Here is a 25,821-nt window from a genome sequence, read left to right on the forward strand (position 1 = left end):
GAGAAATGGGAAAATGGTACTTGGGTCAATAGAAATGTGTCGGGAGGATGAAAAGTATCAATGGGAAGGGTAAGGAGGCAGAGAGTGCAAAAAAAAAAAAATTAAAATATTTAAAAAAAAAATCCAACTGAAAGGGGTCTATATTACTGGGGGCTTTACTGAACCAGTTTTTGACTGGGAGACAAACCCTCGGGAGACACATTTTTTTCCCCCTCTTCGCCTTCCAAAAGCCATTATTTAAAAAAAAAAAAAAAAAATGTTCCCATCCACACAGCCGTATGAGGGCTTGATTTTTTTCCCGGACAAGTTGTAGCTTTGAATTACACCGTTCACTTCACCATATAATGAGCTGAAAAAGGGGAGAAAAGCAGATCCACTATTTTTTGGGGAAGTTTCCTTTAATAGCGTGGCTTTTTTTTACTAAATACTAAATACTAAATAAACATATGTTTATTTTATTATTATTATTTTTGGCCTAAAAAAAATTCTAAACTTTGTAGAAAGAAAAAAAAATGGAGTTGTGACCATTATTGTTATTATTTATTATTATTATCTGAGACATTACGGTATGTGAGACCCCTACTTGTTTTATTGGTTTAGTCGATTTTTTGCGTTGCGAGCTGTAGCTGTTATTAGTACTATTTTGGGTTATATACCAGTGTGTTATGCAAGTTTTCATTGCTTTTTATCGTATTTTTTGTGGGAGGTGCAGAGAGCAAAAAACAGCAATCGTGGTGTTTTCATTATATTTTTCTTTACGGCATTTACTTTATAGCTTAAATACTGTAACTTTATAATTTTATAGACTGTATATCTGCAGATGCAGCAATACTGAATATGCTTTTGGAATTCCAGTTTTATAATAAATAAATAAATTATATATATATATATATATATATATATATATATATATATATATATATATATATATATATATATATATATATATATAATTTTTTTTTTTTTTTTTTTTTACACCCGTACACCTCTTTGACCAGATTTATGGTCTCTGTATTATACGGATTGTGATGTGGAATGAAGTGCCCCCAAAAAATTGAAAATGGATTCTGCAGTGTACCACGCATCGTAAATGACCACCAACAGCTTCTATAGACATTTTATCAACAATGGACGACATTCTCTCGTTGACCACGATGAAGGTAAATTATTATTATTATACATACATAAATCCAACATAATACCGTAAAGAAGGTCACTCGATAAAAAAGTATCACTGTCGGAGGATCAGACCATGGTGTTCCTTCATATTTGGACATTTCAGTCTGGCGGGAATATTTCACCATAATATTGCATGTTATTACCTGGTTCCACGTCATGCCACCCGCTTGACTGACTGCCACTTCCTGGTGAACGCCCCTGGTTTGGGTAAAATGGCTCCTCGTTAGGACTGTCCATCTCATCCTCTACAGATTTGAGGCGCTTCGTAGAACTTGCAGAGAGGAAAAAAAAGATGAATAAGGACAACATAATCCACACAAAATATTCTATCTCCAATCATAAAGCCATTACATATTAATAAAAAAAGCGCCACCTAGTGGAATAATCTGTCTAAAAAAAAATGTAATAAATCAAAAGCATATTATGAATGTCTCGTAGCTGCACCACTTGTATTTACCTGGTAGAAGACGTGCTGGGCAACGATCTTCTCATTGCACCTGGGCTCATACTGTAGTATGAAGAACTGTCCAAATCTGAAATAGGGAAATTAGGACCAGTTCCTGCTGCTATGGGTGCTGCAACATAAGAAAAGAGAAATACATTGAGCTGTGGAAAAAACACTTGCCTTTACAAACATCATCAAACTTAGAACATATAAGGAGATAACAAAAACACTGACAAAATTGTCATAACTTGGTATAACCATTAAAGAGAGATAAACCATACAAAAGGTCCAGTGCAAAAAAGCATAAGAACATATACAGAAAACTGCACATACAGAACCAAAGAAGTAATAAAATAATGTTTATTACAAAATATTAAAACCGTGTTAAAAAATGTACTAGAATCCAGAGCAGACGAAAGGGGTGAACAGACAATAAAGCACCAAACGAAACCACATCATAAAACTAATGTTACACTATGAAGGCAGGAAACCAAACCCAACCTAACTATAACTCAGGAATTAGTGAACTCACCAAGGGTAAAATTTTACATAAACTGAAGTGATGGACCCCATGCAAAAATTAGTAACAGATCTCTACAACTATTGTGGGGCCAATAGGCCACCTCAAGCATCAGGGTGATTGGGCTGCTACCTCTGCAACCTCTAGAGCGCTTTCCCTGGGTAGTAGGTCTATAACAGAACTGTACCTGAGTAGTAGGGATAAGACAGATGTCACTGGGTACTAGGGCTGTAACAGAACTGTACCTTTGTAGTAGGGCTAAGCAAACTGTTTCTGGGTAATGGGGCTAAGAGAGCTGTGCCAGATCTCAGAGTCCTAGATGGGCTGCTCCCTATTGCCAAGTACTGACTGCGTCTGCTCTAATTCAAAGATGGAACCACACAAACATTCTGGCTGACTGCGTTCACGTCGTTCACCGTTTGCACTGGATGACTGCGTTCACCGTTTGCACTGGATGACTGCGTTCACCGTTTGCACTGGATGACTGCGTTCACCGTTTGCACTGGATGACTGCGTTCACCGTTTGCGATGGCTGACTGCGTTCACCGTTTGCGATGGCTGACTACGTTCACCGTTTGCGATGGCTGACTGCGTACACCGCTTGCGATGGCTGACTGCGTACACCGCTTGCGATGGCTGACTGCGTACACCGCTTGCGATGGCTGACTGCGTACACCATTTGGGATGGCTGACTGCGTACACCGTTTGCGATGGCTGACTGCGTACACCGTTTGCGATGGCTGACTGCGTACACCGTTTGGGATGGCTGACTGCGTACACCGTTTGGGATGGCTGTCTGCATACATCGTTTGCGATGGCCGACTGCGTACACCGTTTGGGATGGCCGACTGCGTACACCGTTTGCGATGGCTGACTGCGTACACCGTTTGGGATGGCCGACTGCGTACACCGTTTGCGACGGCTGACTGCATACACCGTTTGCAATGGCTGACTGCGGTCACCGTTTGCTGCATCATGTCAGATTCCAAGATTGCAGCCGCTCCCTGTGCCTGCTCTGCCCTCTCTGCTAAGCACTGGATGTGTCGACGTAGAAGGCAGCCAATACTTAGTAGCTAGGGATGGTGCAATCTTAGATTTTGAGCTACTGCGCAGACTTCAACTCTGTTCTGACCAGCTCTCCTTAAAAGTGAAAATGGAGAGCAGCTCCTTTTATGTCCTTATCTCGCGAACCACAGAGAATGACATGGAGGGATGGATTCAGCCCACGGGCCCTTAGTTCGTCACCTCTGCAGAGCTACAGTGCACCTCTGCTTACAAGAACATGATCTTGAACAAGGGGTATAAATATTAACAACACAAAGGTATAACCAAAAAGTATCTTGGCTTTAAACCACTGCCTGACTCTCGCCACTTGCTATGATGGGCATTTCCTAGATGCATAAGACATTTTTGCTCATCAGCCTTTGCTAGAGGTATGTAGGCAGACACTACAAGACCATTTTTAAGGTCCTGACTCCTGAATCTAACATTGTGCAGATAGACACAAATATTAGGTTAGTTGGGCTGGACTGTTGGGATCTTAACTGGTCGTGACACTTAGGGTCAACTTTTTACCGATGTTGTACCTTACAAAGCAGGCAGAAGAGAGGACCACCAGCAGTCTATAAAACATATGGGATATTATCGTAAAGCCAACTCAGAGGTCCTCTTCTCGCCTATCATGATTGGTGACACTCCAATATCGGATGGAAATACTATTCATGATAATTTCTGGAATCCCCTTTTAAAGTGACAGCGGTTTTTTTTCTTACATGCTGTATATTAAATTGGCAAAGCATTCTCTTGGTCCACACGTTGTATATTAAAGGGATGGAGCATTCCTCTTGCATCTCATACTGTATATTAAAGGGACAGAGCAATCTCCTGGATCACACACTGACTATTACAAGTGAGAGAATTCTCTTGCCTCACTTGTTGTATATCAAATAGACAGAGCATTCTCTTTAATGATAGGCTGTATATTAAAGGGACAGAGCATTGTCTTTGATGATAGGTTGTATATTAAAGGGACAGAGCATTCTCTTTAATGATAGGCTGTATATTAAAGGGACAGAGCATTCTCTTTAATGATAGGCTGTATATTAAAGGGACAGAGCATTGTCTTTGATGATAGGCTGTATATTAAAGGGACAGAGCATTCTCTTTGATGATAGGCTGTATATTAAAGGGACAGAGCATTCTCTTTGATGATAGGCTGTATATTACAGGGACAGAGCATTCTCTTGGATGACAGGTTGTATATTAAAGGGACAGAGCATTCTCTTGGATGATAGGTTGTATATTACAGGGACAGAGCATTCTCTTGGATGACAGGTTGTATATTAAAGGGACAGAGCATTCTCTTTGATGATAGGCTGTATATTAAAGGGACAGAGCATTCTCTTGGATGATAGGCTGTATATTAAAGGGACAGAGCATTCCTATGGCTTGCAAGTTGTACATTTTCTATTAATTTTTTTCCGATTTGCTACAAACTGAAAAACTCCAATTCAGATTTCCACAAAACGACAAATGTTTTTTATCTCAAAAGAAATGTGTCACTTTCTAGATGAGAGTCAGCGGCTTCTGCATCATGTTACCAATTATTTATTATTGAGAGCATTTCTAGCAAACACAACAATGATGTCAAGAGCAGCATTTCTCCGTAGACGGCGGTTTGATACGGAGCAGATGTCAGGCTGTCTGCACACCGGACAGTAAATTTTATCACTGCAAATAAATTAGTCCAGATTTTTTTTGTGTAATGTTATATATTAAATATCAAGTTCCATACGAACAGTTTTATAAACTGACTCTGTCACAGGTCACTGCTCCCCGCAAAAATCAGCACATTCCTCTGCTAATACACTCGGTGGTTCAGGAGAACGCTTTGTAAATTTTACTCTGATACTCGCCTCCATTTCCCTCCTTTCAGCAAGAATCTACCTTTGAAACCTACAATCCTCATTATCATCATCACATGACTTCACAGGTCACTTCTGCTAACAAAATCAACATTTTCAACCGCTGAAATACTCTGTGATCCGGAGAAATGTACTCCTTCCAATCTGTCACTCCTAATCTTTGACCTCCCTCTTGTCTCCAATCCTGGTCACCTGCTGCCCTGTCTTCTCTAACGTCCAGTCAAGTGGCTATGGGGTCACTGCCTCCCACAAGATCAGCACACTTCTCTCCTGCTGCTTGCATTATTGACCGATCTTATTGCTGAAAGCAGATGACAACGGATGCTACATCCATAAGAAAGGTTACAAAAATCATCACCCCGACTCTCCTCTGGAAACAAGCCTACAAGGGAGGACTCTGATTCTTGGACCTCCTGACAGCAGATCAAAAGCTATAAAACTGATGAATCTGCATGGAAGGACCTGAGATGTGGACAGCTATGAGTCCGGCCCCTGCAGATAGCAGACTACTGCAGTACACACAGTGATGGCTCAGAAAAATGACCACATTGCAGTCAGTCTGACTTGAATGGAAATCAATCATACTGGATCGCTGCAGTATCCCAGCCGCACTACTCCCAACAGACGCCCAGCAGTGCAGCTCTGGACTGTCAGCTTTCTAAGGGCACAAACTTCAGCTGAACCACATGGAAAATACCGTGCTTCTATGTACTTCTATCTAAAACAGATCAGCAATGGTTCTATAGCTCTCTTTTTCTATCTCACTGTATTTAGTAACAATTGAATATCTATCAAATCAATCAATGTATCGACCTATAACTTTGTATTTCTTGCTCTCTATGATAAGAATATATAACCATTTAGCTTTTAAAAATGATTTATTTTACTTATTTTTTCAGTGCTTTACAGACATAATCACTGCCCCATTGGGGCTCACAATCTACATTCCCTATCAGAAAGTCTTTGGAGCGTGGAAGGAAACTGGTGCAAACATTGGGAGAACATACAAACTCCTTGCAGATGTTGTCATTGGTGGGAATTGAACCCAAGACCCCAGCGCTGCAAGTCTGCAAGGCTAACCACTGAGCCACCACGCAGTGCTAACCACTGAGCCACCACACAGTCTCTCTCTATTTATCTAATTTCTATTTAAGCTATCCATCTTTTTCTAATTGAAAATTTATCGCCATAGTGATCACAGATTATAATGAGAGCATGTGATAATCTGGTAACTCTGATACAGAATTTGTCCCACTGATGCGGAGTTAGACAACTTTTATTGCAGGCAGCAGTCACTGACGAGTACAGCAGATCCCAAAGATAATATTAGCAGTTTGCGGTAAATATAACAGCAGCCCATGCTCATCATTGGGAGGATTTTTTTCCGGATAAGTGACACTGACTGTATTAGATAGAAATATTTTAGCAACTCTGTGTCTGCGGATGCTGCGCCCCCCCCCCCCCCCCCCGTCTCTTTAGGAGCAGATGCAGCACCTATGTGACATCTAATTAAAAGAAATAATTTCCTATAATGGTGAGAATTGATGGGACTATGAAAAATCAGCTGCTCAGGGTATATTACAGGTGCAGGATCGCGGAGGAAATGACGAGAAAATGCTTTATATTCATAGGCGGCCCGGTGAAGCAGGTATACAGGCTGTTCTGGAGCATCATACAGACCATCATAGAGCCCTCTCTAGTTTACCTTTACACACCCCTCATTAGCTAAGTTCATTCTTCCTTGGGGTGACCTGAGCATTAGGCTGTGGGGAATGTAACCATTGCCGCTCGGTCATTTATAAAAGTCCACTTGCAGCGGTTACAATGAAACAAATCTGCTTATATGCAATGTTAGTCAACCACAAGTGAATCCAGTTTTGCTCTTTTAAGAGACCTGATGGCCTTTAGAGGTTCATACTAGCCATGGGAAGTAAGAACGGCCCTGACTGCCCGTTGGAACCAAAGTCAAAAACCTAACCAACAAACTGGGCCTACCTGTCACCAACTAATGGTGCTGATGTCACCTTCTGCTGAATATGATGTCACATGTGCTACAACAGAGGTCTCCTAGAATACTAGACCTACCCCTCAACTACCAATTATGTTATTAGCTTCTGTATATAATGTCACATGTTCTATAGAAAGGAAGGGTCTCCTAGAATACTAGACATATCCCCCTCAACTGCGAATTATGTCATCAGCTTCTCTATAGGATGATGTCACAAGTTCTATAGAAAGGGTCTCCTAGAATACTAGACCTATCCCCCTCAACTGCGAATTATGTCATCAGCTTCTCTATAGGATGATGTCACAAGTTATATAGAAAGGGTCTCCTAGAATACTAGACCTATCCCCCTCAACTGCGAATTATATCATCGGCTTCTGTATATGATGTCATGTGTTCTATAGAAAGGGTCTCCTTCAATACTAGACCTACCCGCCATTAACTCTCAGAAATGTGACATCATCATACACAGCAGCAGATGACATCACTGGCAGTTCATGCAGGCGTGGTGGGTAGATCAATATTTCTAGTTGACCCTTTCTATAGAACATGTGGCTCCATTATACACAGGAGCAGGTGACAAGGTCTATAGTGGTGGCAGGGTCGTAACTATATTTGATGCAGGGGTTGCAATCGCACCCGGGCCCTGGAGCTTACGGGGCCTAAAAGATGCTGTTGACCCATATGAAAAGACCACTACTATTAAAGACTTGCAATAGTTGGAGGCTCCACAGGATCTTTTGCATTGGAGCCCACAAGCTTCAAGTTATGACACTGAGGGGGTCTTCTTCCTGTAACCCATCAGATGTCGCAGAGCCTCGATGCCCAGCATGCAGGGCCACAGGCTGCTGGCCCCAAGATCTACATAAGACGACTGCTAGAAGTTGAGGGTCAGGTATGACACCCTTGGTATGACAAACCTGCCGTACGCCACATGGTAATCAGAATTCAGAGGAACATAATGAGGCTGGTGCGCTATGTGCGGGGGTCATCTGATACCAAGGTATGAGGTGAGTTCACCACAGATCAAACCTGGGGCACGGGTGTAAGAATGTGACCATCTATAATTAGCTGGGAACCATAATAAGATGTTTTATGTACAGGGCAGAGGGGAAGTGAAACCTCAGCAAATTATCAGCTTACACCGAACGAAAAATGCATTCCGACCAGAGAACGTGTGGGAATTATATGGGGTGAAGGCAACATGGCTTCTGCGTACATCTATAACATACCGGCCACTCAGTCCTAGCAGGAAAACTCTGCGCCATAAGTCTGATCAAGTCATCTAGAGAGCAGTCCCCCACTTATGCCGTCCTCTAACAAACATTGCGACCTACTCGGCAGTACCCGGAAACCTGCTCTCACAAGGCAGCTTACCCAGGGACAGGGATTATTGCAAGAAAGAGCTGAGATCAAGGGCAGACACATCATTGGTGCGGGTGCACAGGGGCCCAAGAGGTAAAGGGGCCACTATCGCCCCCAAAGCAAGGGGAATTATGCATTATGACGATGTATGTTATTTTAGGATCCCTGTTTGCACTAATTGAATAACAACCTTAAAAAATTATTCCCATTTTGCCCTTTTATAGTAGATACATGTCCTGGAATGGAGTTGTAACCATGCATAAGAAAACGTTAATTCTTCATTCTTTACTTCTGCAGAAATAGACAACGTTCTGCTCACGGAGCTGCATTGGTCGTTATGGTTATATTTTATAGTTGTGTCTTGTAATAAGCCATATCCCTGTATGATTATCACATAAGATATCAGATCTTGGAGTATTGCAGGAAATGGAGAACCCAGCTTGCTGGAAGTTGCAGCTTTAAAACAACCGGAGAGTCCCGACTCTTTCTTTTGCATACGTTCCTCAGCATCAGAGTCGTAGAAATTTAAGGACAAAGATGAACAGTGATAAGTGTAATCTAATTTTCATGTACTATTTGGGAAATTTATTGGAAGAGAACTGGCTAAATATCATAAATAAGAGGGGCCAGATGGTGTTTTCATTCCCTGGAATACTGCAGAGTTTGATTTACCAACATTTAGTGAAAAGTAAAATAAAACGGCTCTATAAAATGATAAGGCTGCATTAGTAACCTTCCATAAATACTCTCCTCCTAATGTATTCACTCTCCACGAGACGCGGCATTAGCAAGAAACATTATGTGCCGCTAATAAACTTTTTTTATGGATCGGGAAAGTAGTAGAAGAAGAGATGTTGGACTTATGGATCTTATGGAGAGCGAACCATTAACCCGGCTGTACTCAACATCACACAATGGTCAATGTAACTGGAATCACACGTATGCCTGCAGACTAGAGATGGGTGAATACATTCGCGGGACCCTGGTGCAACGGTCACGTCAGTATTTTGTGGCAGCTGCAAACCTCTTCCTACATGCCGGCATCTGCGATTCCCCTTTTGATAAGCCGCCTTGGAGTGACATCCTATGTGCGTCACACCACAAAAAGGACATTGTGCCAGATCGGCTAATTAAGAGAGGAGCCGTGTTCTTGGGGATCCTCTCCAGCGTCCACTGAATAATGACCTGGCCGTTGGACCAGGGTCCTGTGAATCGATTTGCTCATCTCTAGTTCAGACTCGTACCACATGCCATCACTTTATGATCAGCGGGGGTTTGACTTTAGGGACCACTAAAGATCTTCAGGATGAAGGGACACCAGCTTCTTCTAAATAGTCCCTGTGCAGTGACGGTCGCAGACGCCTCTCTGCGCAAGGAAACACTGCTGCCTCTATTTATTTGTGATTAGATATGTAACAATAAACTAGAACTCCGACCCTTTATTCTCACAACTGTGGAGCCCCAGAGGTTTGACCCCTCACCCATCATAAATTGGTGTCATATCCTAGCGATATGCTCCTAAAGACTTTAAGACAGTTTTCCCTCTGGAAAAGGATGCCAATTGAGGCGCACGTCACTTTTTTTGCCTTCCTACCACTCTCGACAACTTTTTAAAAAGTAGGCATTGCTCAGAGGGAGGTAAGTGGGTCTTCCTTTCCAAAAGCCTGAGACATTTACTATAAATTGCAGCGGAAATTGCTGTAAATGATAAAGCCTATGGCTGACGTAAAATTGACTTACTAGTGCCCCGATGGTGGGAGATGTGGTGAATTTAAGAGGTTGGCACCTTGAAACAAATTAAGTACACGTTGATCCAATCAGCATGATACTAGGGCCATTTATGGAGTCATTTTTTGGGGGGTAAGATAGAAATTAAAATTAATCACATTTGGGGCTAAACTTACAAATTGTCGCACAATGTTTGTTGCATTTCGCACATCGTTAAACAAAATACTTCGGTGTAGAAAAGTAAAATGTTACACCTCCCCTACTGGAGTGAGTTTGCGACTTAAAAAAAAGAGTAGCTCAGTGGTTAGCACCCATCAAAGACCACATCTGCAAGAAGTTTGTATGTTCTCCTTGTGTTTGCGTGGTTTTTCTCCAGGATCTCCGATTTCCTCCCACACTGCAAAGACTGATAGGGAATGCAGATTGTGAGCCCCATTGGGCACAGTGATCATAATGTCTGTAAAGCGCTGTGGAATATGATAGCGCTATATGAGTAAAATAAATAAACAAAGAAAGAAAATTGATGAATCTCGGTAAAAAAACATCTCAAACCGAGACCACTTTGACTAAAAAGATGGAAAACTGTCCAACGAGGTGAAAACCAGGAGATTTGTAGCAAGTGAAAATTTGGCGCACGCCATTAAAAGAAACTTGAAAAAGTGTTTAACTCCAAAACATTGGATAAAAAATTGAACACCTAAGACTGGAGTATAAAATGCCAGTCTTAATAAATTCCACCTCCATAATATGCTTGAGATAGATAGCTAATAAATAGATATATAGATAAATAGATAGATAGAAAATAGATACTTCTGATTTTGCTCTCCTCACTTCACACAATGGATATGAAACGCGTGGCTCTCACTTCAGAATTACTAGTGCCGGTTTCTATTGACCACCTCATTATGCGGAGTTCCATTTATAAACATGGCTAAACCACTAAGTTTATGGAGACTTTTTGTGCAGCTTTAATAGGATATTGATCGAGAGCACGGTTTGAGTGGACTGCCATTGAATTGTGTAATGGCATACAAAAGGCAAGGTCACTGCGACTGCTCATTCTCGGGCTGCAGGCTATTTTTTATTATAATCTTTTTCTTCCCTCTAATATCCCGGCACAAATAGCTCTCTCTTTCGAGCAGCAGAGCTCAGCTCACAATGTAGCGAGGGAGACATTTCTCACGCCAGACTCAGCGAGATGTTGAGTCCCTACAAAAATACAGGCAGATGCTGGGGTGCAATGTGCGTGGTGCACCCATAGTGATTTAGGTAACCATGTTTTATGCTTGTGAGGACAAAGATGAGCTATAGAGAGGGCCCATTGGATCTCCCAAGGGCCCACATATACCTGAATCCCTCCCCGTTATGACTTGATCTGATTAAATCCTACAAGATCAGATCTTTTATATATATTATATACATTGCAATAAATCTATCAGGACAAAAAATAGATTGCAACAACTGATCTGATCTGTTTAATGTAACAAACCTTCAGCTGTGAGAAGCAGAAAGGTTGTTGCAGATTTGCAGTATCTGAATATAAAAGATAATTTCATTTCACAGTTTACTGTCAGTAAGCAGAGGTATTGAAAATGTCCAGGGATTAAAATACAAAAGGGCCTATTACTTGATTTTGTATCTTTTTTTCTGGAGTGAAAATGGTTCTAGAAGTGACTTTTTTTTTACTGTAAATTTACACGGTTTCGCTTTTTTTTTTTTTTTTTTTCTTTTGCATTATGAGCGTGGTTTTGCTATCCACAAATGTTTGTGCAATTGTACTGACAGTGCCCTAGTGGAGCACAAAAAGTGTATTTTTTCCCTGCAGAGTTGGAAACTAATGTGCAACATTTTAAAGCCACGTTGTTCCCATATTTAGCATTTGGTCAGTATTTTACATCCGTATTTGTAAGCCAAAATCAGAAGTAGGTGACAAATACAGAAGTGGTGATGTGTTTCTATTATACTAATAATAATAATTTTCCACTAATCATCGACTCCTGGTCTTGGCTTACAAATACTGATGTAAAATACTAACCAAATACTAAAGCTTATTAGTGGAATTGTGCAACTTTGTAATATAAAAAGGCACATAAAAGCAAAAGAGCCAAAACAATAAGCATCTTTTAATTTACACAGATTCATTAGATATTATGTGCCCATTTGGATGAATTTGGAATAAAATGAACAAGGGCAAAAAGAAGGACATGATGAAAAAAGGAGTAAAAAAAAAACAAAGCAAATGATGAATCGGTTACAATATATTAATAAATAACCACAAAGAAGAACTGGTAAGGTAAAGGACAGGATAACAGAACAGAGCAGGACACATGTAATACGGCATGCACCTTACTAGAGTTGTGGGTGGCCGGGTACGATGAAGGGGCGTCAAACATTTCAGACCTTTATAGCACATCTGAATCATATCTGAGACATAGCTGACTCATTACTGAAATGTAGCAAGAAAAAAACGTCTAAATAAGAACCAACTGCTCTCCTGACTGAGCTTGTCCTGACTTGACCGCAAATTCTTTCTCAACATCAGACTCAAAGTTCTGATGGGTTTAATGTATTATCTGCAGCAGAGCTGCCTTATCTTATCTATACTTGGCAATGACTGTGGTAGGGAAGGGGTTAATTCCTGGTACGTAGTTCAAAGACAATCCGACACCTGGGTCGAGTATTTAAAGTGCACCTGTCACCCAAGCAAAAAGTTGTACAGCCCGTCATTGGATTCAAGCCCAGATCCTCAGTATTGACCACCAATCCATTGCTGGATTCTACAGCAAGAGGTCTCCAACCTGTGATTCTTCTAGATGTTGCAAAGTTTAAGTCATGCTGAGAGTCATCATTCTAGAACAGTTGGCGAACAGCAGGTTGGAGACCACCTGTTCAATACGATCTATCCAGGACCCAGGGGTCGGCCACGGATCCACCACATTCTGGTGTCCTGACTAGGCCACCATCTTCTGTGTGTGGTCTGGGAAATAACCATTTAGGATAACACAAAGGTGCGCAGAATAGATGTCATCAGAGGTTTTTTTCTCCATGGACTTCAAAGGAAAAATGCACAAAAAAGCTGATAAATCCCCTTGCTCATTTGTTAAAATGTAGTAACTTCACATTTTTTCCTAATGTCCTTTGGCTCGATCTTGAGCCATGGCAACTTGATGGATGAACATATGAAGGAAGGAAGATGGATGAAAGCCTAGAACGGTCCACCAGAGTCTTCTCCGACGTTCTCTTGATAGTATGAAGCCATCGGGTTGCTGGTCTTCCTTTTCGACTTGACCATGTTATCCTTCTCCAGTGATCTATCTCTTCGTATGATGCATGCAAAGTAGGTAAGTTGTAGCTTCGTGATCCCGGCATCAAGTGACATGTCTGTCTTGATTTGTTCCAAACGTGATTTATAGCTTCTTGCCATCCATGGTATTGATGAGATCTTTTTCCAGCGCCACATTTCCAAAATGTCGACTCTTCTTCTGTCTTAATAACTTGCCATATACTACTGAAAAACATGTAACCTTTTTGGGTAATTTTAGGTCAAGCTCTTATAACTCTTTTCCAAGGGACTGGAAAGTGTATGCATACAGTGTTATATAGGAGACTCCATAGAAGAAATGAGACTTTAGGTTTGAGATAACAGTGCCAGCGTGACCTTGTCCATGAATGCTGGAAGTAATAGTCCTTTACCAGTATTGCTTTGGAAACCGTTTTAAGCTTTGTTGGTTACAGATCACTCCTCAACGATGGGACTTGTGTTCCAACGCCAATGGTTTGGAAATGCATGGTTTTAGACCTTAGTGGTCAGTGACAGTCCATGCTGGGAACTTGTAGTACTAGGTACAGTACATGGTCACCGTTCCAGTTCCTGTAAGTCAGGGGTAGCTCATTTTTCATTTGGCAGAAATTTGGGTCCAACCCAATTCGAACCCAGTTCTTGAAAAGAATTGACATGGGAAGAATTCTGGGCGTAGTGTTCAGTAACAGCCTGTTCTAGAACCGCCAGTATTCACAGTGCTGGGCCTGTCCCATTCTGGGACTGGGGGCGTCCCAGTATGCCAGAAACGCATCAGGTCATGAGGTTTCGTCTTTTTTTTTTTTTTTTTTACCATGTGTTAACTTTTTTCAATAAAAGCGGTTTGATTTTACCTGGACAGCTGTGTGGAAAATGTACCTCTTTCTCCAGGTTCCCCAATGTAAGTGGTAGTGGCTTGGGTATTGGGCATACTCCACATTTTGTAACAGTCATTGGCTTTCTTAGTATGCAGGTCACATGGACCTAATCCGCACATTGCAATCTATTTCCCTTTTAGGGACTTCTGTTTTATGGATGGATCTAGAGAGCGGAGATTAGTTTTGGGACCCAGTATTTATACCTGGTATGAGGTCAGACGCTGCGTCCTATCTGCCTCTCTCCTCCCCAGCTCACGCTGTAAATTTTCAAGCAATTATACAAATTGACTTTATACGACATCTGCAGAGGTCACAGCGCAGTCTATACATTACTTCTTCCTGGCGCAGTATATACATTACTGCTTAGTGGCGCTGTATCCATAGTACTGTGCACACATGGAGTATACAGCTGATGGGGATGGAGGGAAAATGAATCCTAAGAATTGTTAATAAAGAAACAAACACCGGTATTCACGTTGAGATATCCTTTAAAATAGTTACTGTCTCTTTAAATGCTCCAACTTGTGGCAACATAAACAAATACAGTGTATGAAAACAACACAAATAAGACAAGCGGTTCCTGCAAAAGAGCAATTTAAAGGGAAAGTGACCTGGAATTGTCCTCGGAATTCTTCTAATGTTTTGTTCCGTCATTTCTCGGTCTCCTACACGGATAGCAGATACTGAGTGACACCTATGGCGTTCATGGCAATACTTTTAGGTGATTTTCTACAATAATATTATAAACAGTCTCTTTTTTGTATAAAGCTAATATAAGGGCTGACGGTCCAGTTGGAGCATATCAACAACTCCAAATGTGCCATAGAGCACGATGGGGGTTATCAGTTATAACTATAGCCAGCTGCATGGTTTCTATTGTTACTATTAGGGCAATTTTGCAACAGTTTCTGGGAGTTGTAGTTTTGTAACAACCAGAAAATCACAGTTATGCGAAGAAGTTGATGGTTGTATAGTGATATGAAATATGGTAAATTTACACATTCTTTAAAAAAAAAATAAAAAAAAATAAAAAATACTATATATATACATACACTCACCGGCCACTTTATTAGGTACACCATGCTAGTAACGGGTTGGACCCCCTTTTGCCTTCAGAACTGCCTCAATTCTTCGTGGCATAGATTCAACAAGGTGCTGGAAGCATTCCTCAGAGATTTTGGTCCATATTGACATGATGGCATCACACAGTTGCCGCAGATTTGTCGGCTGCACATCCCAAAGATGCTCCATACAAGGCAGGATGGATCCATGCTTTCATGTTGTTTACGCCAAATTCTGACCCTACCATCCGAATGTCGCAGCAGAAATCGAGACTCATCAGACCAAGCAACGTTTTTCCAATCTTCTACTGTCCAATTTCGATGAGCTTGTGCAAATTGTAGCCTCAGTTTCCTGTTCTTAGCTGAAAGGAGTGGTACCCGGTGTGGTCTTCTGCTGCTGTAGCCCATCTGCCTCAAAGTTCAACGCACTGTGCGTTCAGAGATGCTCTTAGGCCTACCTTGGTTGTAACGGGTGGCGATTTGAGTCACTGTTGCCTTTCTATCAGCTCGAACCAGTCTGCCCATTCTCCTCTGACCTCTGGCATCAACAAGGCATTTCCGCCCACAGAACTGCCGCTCACTGGATTTTTTTTCTTTTTCGGGCCATTCTCTGTAAATCCTAGAGATGGTTGTGCGTGAAAATCCCAGTAGATCAGCAGTTTCTGAAATACTCAGACCAGCCCTTCTGGCACCAACAACCATGCCACGTTCAAAGGCACTCAAATCACCTTTCTTCCCCATACTGATGCTCGGTTTGAACTGCAGGAGATTGTCTTGACCATGTCTACATGCCTAAATGCACTGAGTTGCCGCCACGTGATTGGCTGATTAGAAATTAAGTGTTAACAAGAAGTTGGACAGGTGTACCTAATAAAGTGGCCGGTGAGTGTATATATATATATATATATATATATATATATATATATATATATATATATATATATATATATATATAGTGACAGTGCGTTATGACCTGCTGCAATTTTGCAACTGAAGACAGGATATTTTGTATGAATCTGACCAAGTTTATAGATATTTTGGGAGAAATATTCTTCCTTCCAATTCATCCCTAATCCCTTGCCCCACACTTTCTTCCTGATGCTTTACACATCTTGTAAGGAACATTCAGGAGGTTTGCTCAGTGACATAAAGACTCGGCTTCTGCACTTGTCTCTCATCCGACACTCAGGCAGAAAGCAATGATCGCTCCTCTAATCAATCGACCAGGATGGTGAGAGCTACTACTCCTGCTAATTCATTGTGCTTAGTGAATATTGACAGGCTGGTAACGATCGTGCTGAGCGGTGCCATTCACACGGCCGACATCAGCATCCTCTGAAAGGTCAAACCCAAACTCCTGTGTCTACGGGGCAGAAGGACGGCACATGTATAGTACGATAATCAGACAGAATATGAGATGCAAAGTGTGCACGGTGATTTCACATACCAGATTCCCTTGGTATGCCTGGATAAAAAAAGTCCTACAGTTTACTGTATAAAACTCCTATGCGGACCTGTGCGGCTCCATGGTTACAGACTACAAAAAGTGCAGTCTGATCCTGCAGCCACTTTCTCTGCCCCCTGTGTTGCCCTGAGCCTCGGCAATTACAACTGTATAGAAAAAGTACACCCAAAAGCTCTGCTTCTTGCAAATGTTATATTAGGATAAATCTACATAATGAAGTGCAATATTCACTGTAAATAAAGAGTCCCAAAGTTGGGCCATACATCACACTAATCCTGCACACTATTAGATAGTGCAAACTTAGACATTCGGAAATGCACTAAATTTAATACACTGCCGCATGACGGATGATAAACTTGGTGCATCTTTGGAATATTTGACCATCTACCTATTACTTACGTTGGGTTTTTTTGTGCATATAATTTTGGCACAATTTGATGTTTTCACACTGCCATGCATCTTAACCACGTAAACGAGGCCTAAAACTTAATGCGACATTATGAGCCCCATTTTGCAACAAGGTCTAAGTGCAAAACAGATCAGTAGATCTTCCTTATTGCTACCGACTCGTCGGCCAGGAATGAAAAAGAGCATCATGCAAATAATAATACGATGAATCCGAACGGAAACGTCCATACTGTGGAATGTCACCAAATGGAGTGGATTTAATCTGCAAGGCTCACCCTTTGCATTGCATTTACGGTAGAAATCCGCAGGACAAGTTGTTATGCTGTGGGGATGAGAAATCCGCAGCTCAATTCAATGTACGCTGCAGCAAACCTGCAAGGATCTGCTGCGTATCAAACCCAAATGGATGTATCCCCCCAAAATTGTACTTTGTGTGCAACAAGAAGAAGGAAAAAGACCAATGTGAGGAGATTGCTACTTACTTTGCGACACTCTGACAAGTTCTGTAACACTGAAAACACCTGAAGTCACAAAGCTGTCTTGGAAGCCCAAATGTCCTGCAAAATAGAAACACAAACGCAGCAATTAATATTTCAATCCGCTGCCTGTTATCTTCCAGCACTTGAAAGATCGAGTATAACTTTATTGATTTATATAAATGGACACAAACGATAAACACCATAAACAGAGCGCTCGGCTGAGTTATTGTGCGGTTTGCGTTTTCAGAAGATGCGAAAAGGGATAAAAGATCGGCACCTGGATGGCTCCATAATGCTCAGGCAACTTAACAGGAAATGTGGAACAGATAGAGATTTAATAATGCGTTACCCCGGATAACCCCGTGTGACTGGTAACACATGAGCAGACCAGGGCCGAGGTATCCCCCCTCCAGGAGTCAGCACTGAGATCCTTGATAGATTTAAAGCCCTTCTATTAAGTAACATCTGATTGGGATTATCTGGAATCACGTTCCAACCAAACTAAATCGCAAGATCCCGTCTCACAGTCTGAGGTTACATAAGGGAAATCTCACTGCAACAGCTGGAAACAGTCAGCGAAGCTCGCAGGCACAAACGCTGCAGCACAGGGGATCCCATATATTTACATACACCCTACTATGGAACCCAACGTCACAGAAAAGTGCCAGAAGGAAAAACGTCAGCTGACAGCAACTGAACCAGGCACAACTGAGAGCACATAAGGATCAGTAATGTAATGTATGTACACAGTGACTGCACCAGCAGAATAGTGAGAGCAGCTCTGGAGTATAATACAGGATGTAACTCAGGATCAGTAATGTAATGTATGTACACAGTGACTGCACCAGCAGAATAGTGAGTGCAGCTCTGGAGTATAATACAGGATGTAACTCAGGATCAGTAATGTAATGTATGTACACAGTGACTGCACCAGCAGAATAGTGAGTGCAGCTCTGGAGTATAATACAGGATGTAACTCAGGATCAGTAATGTAATGTATGTACACAGTGACTGCACCAGCAGAATAGTGAGTGCAGCTCTGGAGTATAATACAGGATGTAACTCAGGATCAGTAATGTAATGTGTGTACACAGTGACTGCACCAGTAGAATAGTGAGTGCAGCTCTGGAGTATAATACAGGATGTAACTCAGGATCAGTAATGTAATGTGTGTACACAGTGACTGCACCAGCAGAATAGTGAGAGCAGCTCTGGAGTATAATACAGGATGTAACTCAGAATCAGTAATGTAATGTATGTACGCAGTGACTGCACCAGTAGAATAGTGAGTGCAGCTCTGGAGTATAATACAGGATGTAACTCAGGATCAGTAATGTAATGTATGTACACAGTGACTGCACCAGCAGAATAGTGAGTGCAGCTCTGGAGTATAATACAGGATGTAACTCAGGATCAGTAATGTAATGTATGTACACAGTGACTGCACCAGCAGAATAGTGAGTGCAGCTCTGGAGTATAATACAGGATGTAACTCAGGATCAGTAATGTAATGTATGTACGCAGTGACTGCACCAGTAGAATAGTGAGTGCAGCTCTGGAGTATAATACAGGATGTAACTCAGGATCAGTAATGTAATGTATGTACACAGTGACTGCACCAGCAGAATAGTGAGTGCAGCTCTGGAGTATAATACAGGATGTAACTCAGGATCAGTAATGTAATGTATGTACGCAGTGACTGCACCAGTAGAATAGTGAGTGCAGCTCTGGAGTATAATACAGGATGTAACTCAGGATCAGTAATGTAATGTATGTACGCAGTGACTGCACCAGTAGAATAGTGAGTGCAGCTCTGGAGTATAATACAGGATGTAACTCAGGATCAGTAATGTAATGTGTGTACACAGTGACTGCACCAGCAGAATAGTGAGAGCAGCTCTGGAGTATAATACAGGATGTAACTCAGAATCAGTAATGTAATGTATGTACGCAGTGACTGCACCAGTAGAATAGTGAGTGCAGCTCTGGAGTATAATACAGGATGTAACTGAGAATCAGTAATGTATATACACAGTGACTGCACCAGCAGAATAGTGAGTGCAGCTCTGGAGTATAATACAGGATGTAACTCAGGATAAGTACAGGATCAGTAATGTAATGTATGTACACAGTGACTGCACCAGCAGAATAGTGAGTGCAGCTCTGGAGTATAATACAGGATGTAACTCAGGATCAGTAATGTAATGTATGTACACAGTGACTGCACCAGTAGAATAGTGAGTGCAGCTCTGGAGTATAATACAGGATGTAACTCAGGATCAGTAATGTAATGTATGTACGCAGTGACTGCACCAGTAGAATAGTGAGTGCAGCTCTGGAGTATAATACAGGATGTAACTCAGGATCAGTAATGTAATGTGTGTACACAGTGACTGCACCAGCAGAATAGTGAGAGCAGCTCTGGAGTATAATACAGGATGTAACTGAGAATCAGTAATATATGTACACAGTGACTGCACCAGCAGAATAGTGAGTGCAGCTCTGGGTATAATACAGGATGTAACTCAGGATCAGCACAGGATCAGTAATGTAATGTATGCCACCAGCAGAATAGTGAGTGCAGCTCTGGGGTAGGTTTAGCTCAGGATCAGTAATGTAATAATATAAACTCCTCAACACTGAAATTGCAACACCAAGAAGGAAAGGTTGTGGAATGATGGAAATCCCAGGATGGATAAACAGGTCAATAATATGCAAATGATGAAAAAATGGAAACGAAACTTCAATCATCATGATTTATTCAGTATATGTACAGTAGCTATATATTATGGTGACTTATATTATGGTGTAATTGGCTTGATAATGGGGTGACTCTGGAGTGACTGATAACATGTCCATCATATAATATTTCATGTCTTGGCTGTACCAGTAAACGCCGGCGTTTCCTACCAGTCAGGCAGACGTCTATTGTGTGACTTGTAAGACGACCCAAGTCCAGTGCAAAATGTATTCAAAGAAATCTCAGGAAAGAAGAAAAAAAACCCGTCTTCCCGCAATAGAGGAATGAATTATCCCATCCAGAGCATGTCGTGTTCCTACAATGAGGGAACACTTTTAAGACTCTAAATTCATGTAATACAATTCTTGGCTGAATCTTTCCTGTTGAAAAGGCAGAATGGTGGTTATTGAAAAAAAGGAGAAAAGGGGGCAATATTTGACAACTGAAATCAGCATAACCTTTTTAGAGCCGCAGTCATGGATGACTGTCCTCTGACCCCGAGAGATTATGTGGGGATTTCAATAACAACAGCTGGAAGTGGCTATGGGTGAATAGAAAACTCCGCGCTGCGGCTCCTACAAAGGCCTCCACAATCCCAGGCCAGATCTCTGCTCATTGGGAAGGGTTTCCTGGTCCTGGCCTAATAATGAGACTTCTGTGAACGCACAAGTCTGCAATGTCGCTGCAGTAAGGCTACGTTCACATTAGCGTTAAGCTAATGTGCGTCGGATTTGCGTCGGCGACGCAGCGGCGACGCATGCGTCATGCGCCCCCTATACTTAACATGGGGGACGCATGCGTTTTTTTTGTTGCGTTGTGCCACACATGCGTCTTTTTTTGCCGCAAGCGTCGGACCAAGAAAACGCAACAAGTTGCATTTTTCTTGCGTCCGATTTTCGGCAAAAACCGACGCATGCGTTGCAAAACGCAGCGTTTTTGCGTGCGTTTTGCCGCGTTTTTGCGTGCGTTGTGCGTTGCGTCGCCGACGCAGCGGCGCACAACGCTAGTGTGAACTTAGCCTATGGCATTTACCGCTGTGTAAATCATAGGAAAAGAGGGTGGTATTTAACTCTGAAGATAGCCGATATACCATGGGCAGTTGGCGGGAGAAATGGAGGCAGACACAATGGAGTGTGACTATAGTTGGTGCCAGGAGCGATAGTTATCAGGACTTTCATCTCCCCCAAGAAATCAGTGGGGCTCATAGTCTTCCTCCTGATGATTGGGTGTTACGCTGCGGATGCAGTCCTGTTGTGTGTGCTCTATATGGCCGATGTACACGCAGGACCAACCACAGAAACAACTGACGGTTCTGCTGGTCATGTTGTGGACCTTCCCCTTTCAGGAAAAAGTCGTATACATGGTTTTGTGTGAAAGTGGTGTAAGAGGATCCAAGTCCAGTGCCAAAAAAATAGACATCTGCACCTTCAGTTGTTCCAGACGTCCCGGAGAAGATTAGGAGAAGCCTGAGGAAATTGATGTGAAAATGATCCCAGTAGAAGCATCTCAGCAGAACATGTCCCCAGGCACCTTTCCAAGAAACAGGGTTCTTGTTTGGGGGGATCACTTTGTATACGGAGAAAAATAATTAGTTGGTGTTGTTTATTAGGGTAAGGGAAGTTGTATTGCCTGGTCTTTGAGCCCCTATATCCTGCCTCAGGCTTGGTCTGGCCCCACAGGGGAATCCTCCGGTGGGCTCCTGTGCAAGAGAAGGCCACTATCCTCTTATACGAGCAGTGCTTGGTATAATATACATGAATCGCTGTGTACACACAAAGCCGGCATCTTATTCATTTAATAATCATTGTTATATAATTATGTGATTGAGGATAGTGTCATATTTGCATATAAAAGTGGGGCCCCGGAGTTGGTTACTGGTGAGCTTTTGGCCCCCCAGTCCGACACTAGTCTTTCCTTACCGCTAGAAGGGAAACATGACAAACCAGGTCTCCCATAGTGTCCTACAGGAACAGTGTTTTGCATTTTTTGGCAGCAGAGATCATGCTGAGCTCAGCAGAAAAATGTAGTGTGCCATATTTGACTGTATGCACAACAAGGCATATAAGGAGAAATGTCGTGACTGAACCCTTTAAGAAAAAAAAATATTCTGCCTCTCGCAAAACTGTAATCTACACTATGTAATCGATGTCATCTCCCACAACCAAGCAGAAATGATCTACCCCCTCCATTCTAAGTCCTATATAAAGTATCATTGCTGCATTTAATGACATCAATCCTTCAAGAGGTTAAAGTGAAATATCAGAAATGTGCAAGTAAAAAAAAAAAATGAAAACACTCAATAAATTTTGCCAGCAACACGAGCTGACGAGGGAGTAATTATGCACATTAACGAGCCTAAAATTCCCAGTTCAATTTGAATTTAATTTTCCCGTGTCAGTTTATGCAAACACCACAATCTCACAAAACTTCTCCATTTTCATAAACCAAGTCAGCAAAAGAACGGAACATGGGGGTGTAATGAAATGGCTTGAAAGCATTGGGGAAGGGAGTATAAAGGGGGAAATATACAGGTGTGTCCTTTCTCATCTCTTCTCTTAGCTTGACACATTCGTAAATGTGTGCTATGACCGTCTTTGACATTTTTTAATTGTGATACTCTGTTGGGAGATGTTTATGCCAAGTATGTATGGAAATGTAAATATCAGAAATACCAGACAAAGCCTGGACAGGTGTGTTGCACTACAGGAAAAAGCAGCCATTTTATTATTAATCCTGCAAAACCCCCTTTAAAACTTTCCATTACAGAAGGGCTAAACTATCGAATTACCATTTTACCAATAAATCTGTCACTTCCAGACAAGCAGATTTCCCAGGTTTGGCTCCCAGTATCTTGAATGCTCAGAGTTTTAGATTTGCTTTATGTATAAACGCCAAGTGCGTGCTGCCAAACAAGTGCCAATTATAATGTTTGGGAGAGGAAAATGGAGAAAGTGAGAAGACTTTTAGTGCAGAAAATCATTCTAGCAGCAGAAACACTGGGAGGTTACAGTGAAGGGTTTGCACGGGGTCACTCATTAAATCACACTGACTGCTGCACTACACGATATTGGCTTTTAATAGCACTGCTGCAAGTCCTGTCTCAGCGCTCCAAAAACTGATAGATTTGTGTAATGCCTCTAAATTGTTAAATTAAAATGGGAAGAAATACAGATAAAATAATGTAAATAGATGTACAGGACAGGCAAGCTAAGGACAGATACGAGGGGTCACTGCTGAGAAGACCCTGAAGAGCTGGGACATTTATCTCTCTGGTAATACAGCAATGCCACCAGACGCCTTGCACCCAGGAGGAGCTAGGCACAATGACACAGAAATAAGAGGCTGCAGATGAAGTTACAGAACGTGTTGTGGTGCCAATATTTAGGGATGTGTGAAAACCTGCTTTACGAATTATAGACATAATATAACTACTATAATACTGCCCCTATGTACAAGAATATAACTACTATAATACTGCTCCTATATACAAGAATATAACTACTATAATACTGCCCCTATGTACAAGAATATAACTACTATAATACTGCTCCTATGTACAAGAATATAACTACTATAATACTGCCCCTATGTACAAGAATATAACTACTATAATACTGCCCCTATGTACAAGAATATAACTACTATAATACTGCTCCTATGTACAAGAATATAACTACTATAATACTGCCCCTATGTACAAGAATATAACTACTATAATACCGCCCCTATGTACAAGAATATAACTACTATAATACTGCCCCCATGTACAAGAATATAACTACTATAATACTGCTCCTATGTACAAGAATATAACTACTATAATACTGCCTCCTATGTACAAGAATATAACTACTATAATACTGCCCCTATGTACAAGAATATAACTACTATAATACTGCCCCTATGTACAAGAATATAACTACTATAATACTGCCTCCTATGTACAAGAATATAACTACTATAATACTGCCCCTATGTACAAGAATATAACTACTATAATACTGCCCCTATGTACAAGAATATAACTACTATAATACTGCCTCCTATGTACAAGAATATAACTACTATAATACTGTCCCCTATGTAGAAGAATATAACTACTATAATACTGTCCCCTATGGAGAAGAAACATTACCTTTTTCTTTGCATATATAAAAGCATTAAACAATTTGTCCAGCTATTACTAATTTTTGAGCACCATGTTACTGTCTCTGTTCCTCTCATGAAAATTCAGGACTAGGCGTTTTCCATTATCCCCTATGAGGAGCCTTGCACTGCTGTACGACCATCAATGACCACCTGGTGCCGGCTCCAGTTATCATCCTTCCTAATAATGATTTATTTGCAGATTATATTTTGTGCTCTGTTAATCTCCAACAATAACATGCTGTTTCTGTAAGCAGTGATTCTGCATAGTTAGTAAAAAGTCAAAATTAATGGAAGCATATGATGGTACTGTTTTTAAAGTCTCTGGTGTCCATATATAAATGGCAACATCTTGGGAACATACAGAGGGTGGAAATTTCTCACATCTGAGATTTTGCTTCAATTGTATTTAGTCTAGACAATTCTCTGTGAGCTAACATTCTGGTTTTCAGCCTGATACAATGTATCGGTGCTGGCAAAATGTATCAAACTATCAGGACAGGAGAGAGAGAATTCTGCTTAGGGTACGTTCCCACGTTCAGGATATGCTGCAGTTTTGTCGCTGCATATATATTCAGTGTCAAACCCGCAGTGGCCAGTTACCGCATAGTGGATGCTAGAAATCCCAAGTCACTGTGTGCCTACGTACACCTGCGGATCATCAGCAGAAACTGACATGCGGCGAGTCTTTCAGATCCGTAACGTGAATTTCTCTTGCGGGTAAGTATGCAGATTTTCTCAATAGACTTGCATTAATGAGGAAAATCCGCATGTGTAAAAAAATATACCTAAATGCGCGACCGCTAATTTGCATAACAGATGCGGAAATGGTGCGGAAATTCTGCATCGTCAAAACCGCAGCAGATCCAGAACGTGGGAATGTACCCTTAGGCATTTAACGGATAGAGGATTGTCTCAACTGGATACAATTGTAACAAACTGTAAGAAGTTTTAGATGGTGATTTATTGTTTCTCACCCTTTGAGCAATAACCGGAATGTCACCTCTTATGAACAGCAAGCAGATATCTTTAAATTGGTGAGAAATAGAAACACAAAAGAGGAAAATTAATGCCTCTAGTCTACTCTTATGGTGAAAAAAAAAAAGTTGCAAATGTTTTCAAATGACACTTTTTGCACAGATCTTTGCAGCAATTTTTTTCCCCCTAAATTGACAGGATT

At 41.4% G+C, this 25,821-nt stretch overlaps 1 protein-coding gene across 28 annotated transcripts in view; it reads right to left on the reverse strand.

Moving 5' to 3' along the window:
• The window catches only part of NFIA (nuclear factor I A), a 482,232-nt gene that overhangs the window by 107,650 nt on the left and 348,761 nt on the right, over positions 1-25,821 (reverse strand). For all 28 annotated transcript variants that reach the window (XM_077277136.1, XM_077277142.1, XM_077277156.1 and 25 more), the window contains 3 exons: positions 17,759-17,833; positions 1,637-1,754; positions 1,323-1,450 (listed from right to left, as the gene is read on the reverse strand). In XM_077277136.1, the coding sequence (XP_077133251.1) occupies positions 1,323-1,450; positions 1,637-1,754; positions 17,759-17,833 (321 nt within the window). The remainder of the gene's footprint in view (positions 1-1,322; positions 1,451-1,636; positions 1,755-17,758; positions 17,834-25,821) is intronic.

The sequence above is a fragment of the Ranitomeya variabilis genome, chromosome 8 (genome assembly GCF_051348905.1).
Source record: "Ranitomeya variabilis isolate aRanVar5 chromosome 8, aRanVar5.hap1, whole genome shotgun sequence".
Lineage (NCBI taxonomy): Eukaryota > Metazoa > Chordata > Amphibia > Anura > Dendrobatidae > Ranitomeya > Ranitomeya variabilis.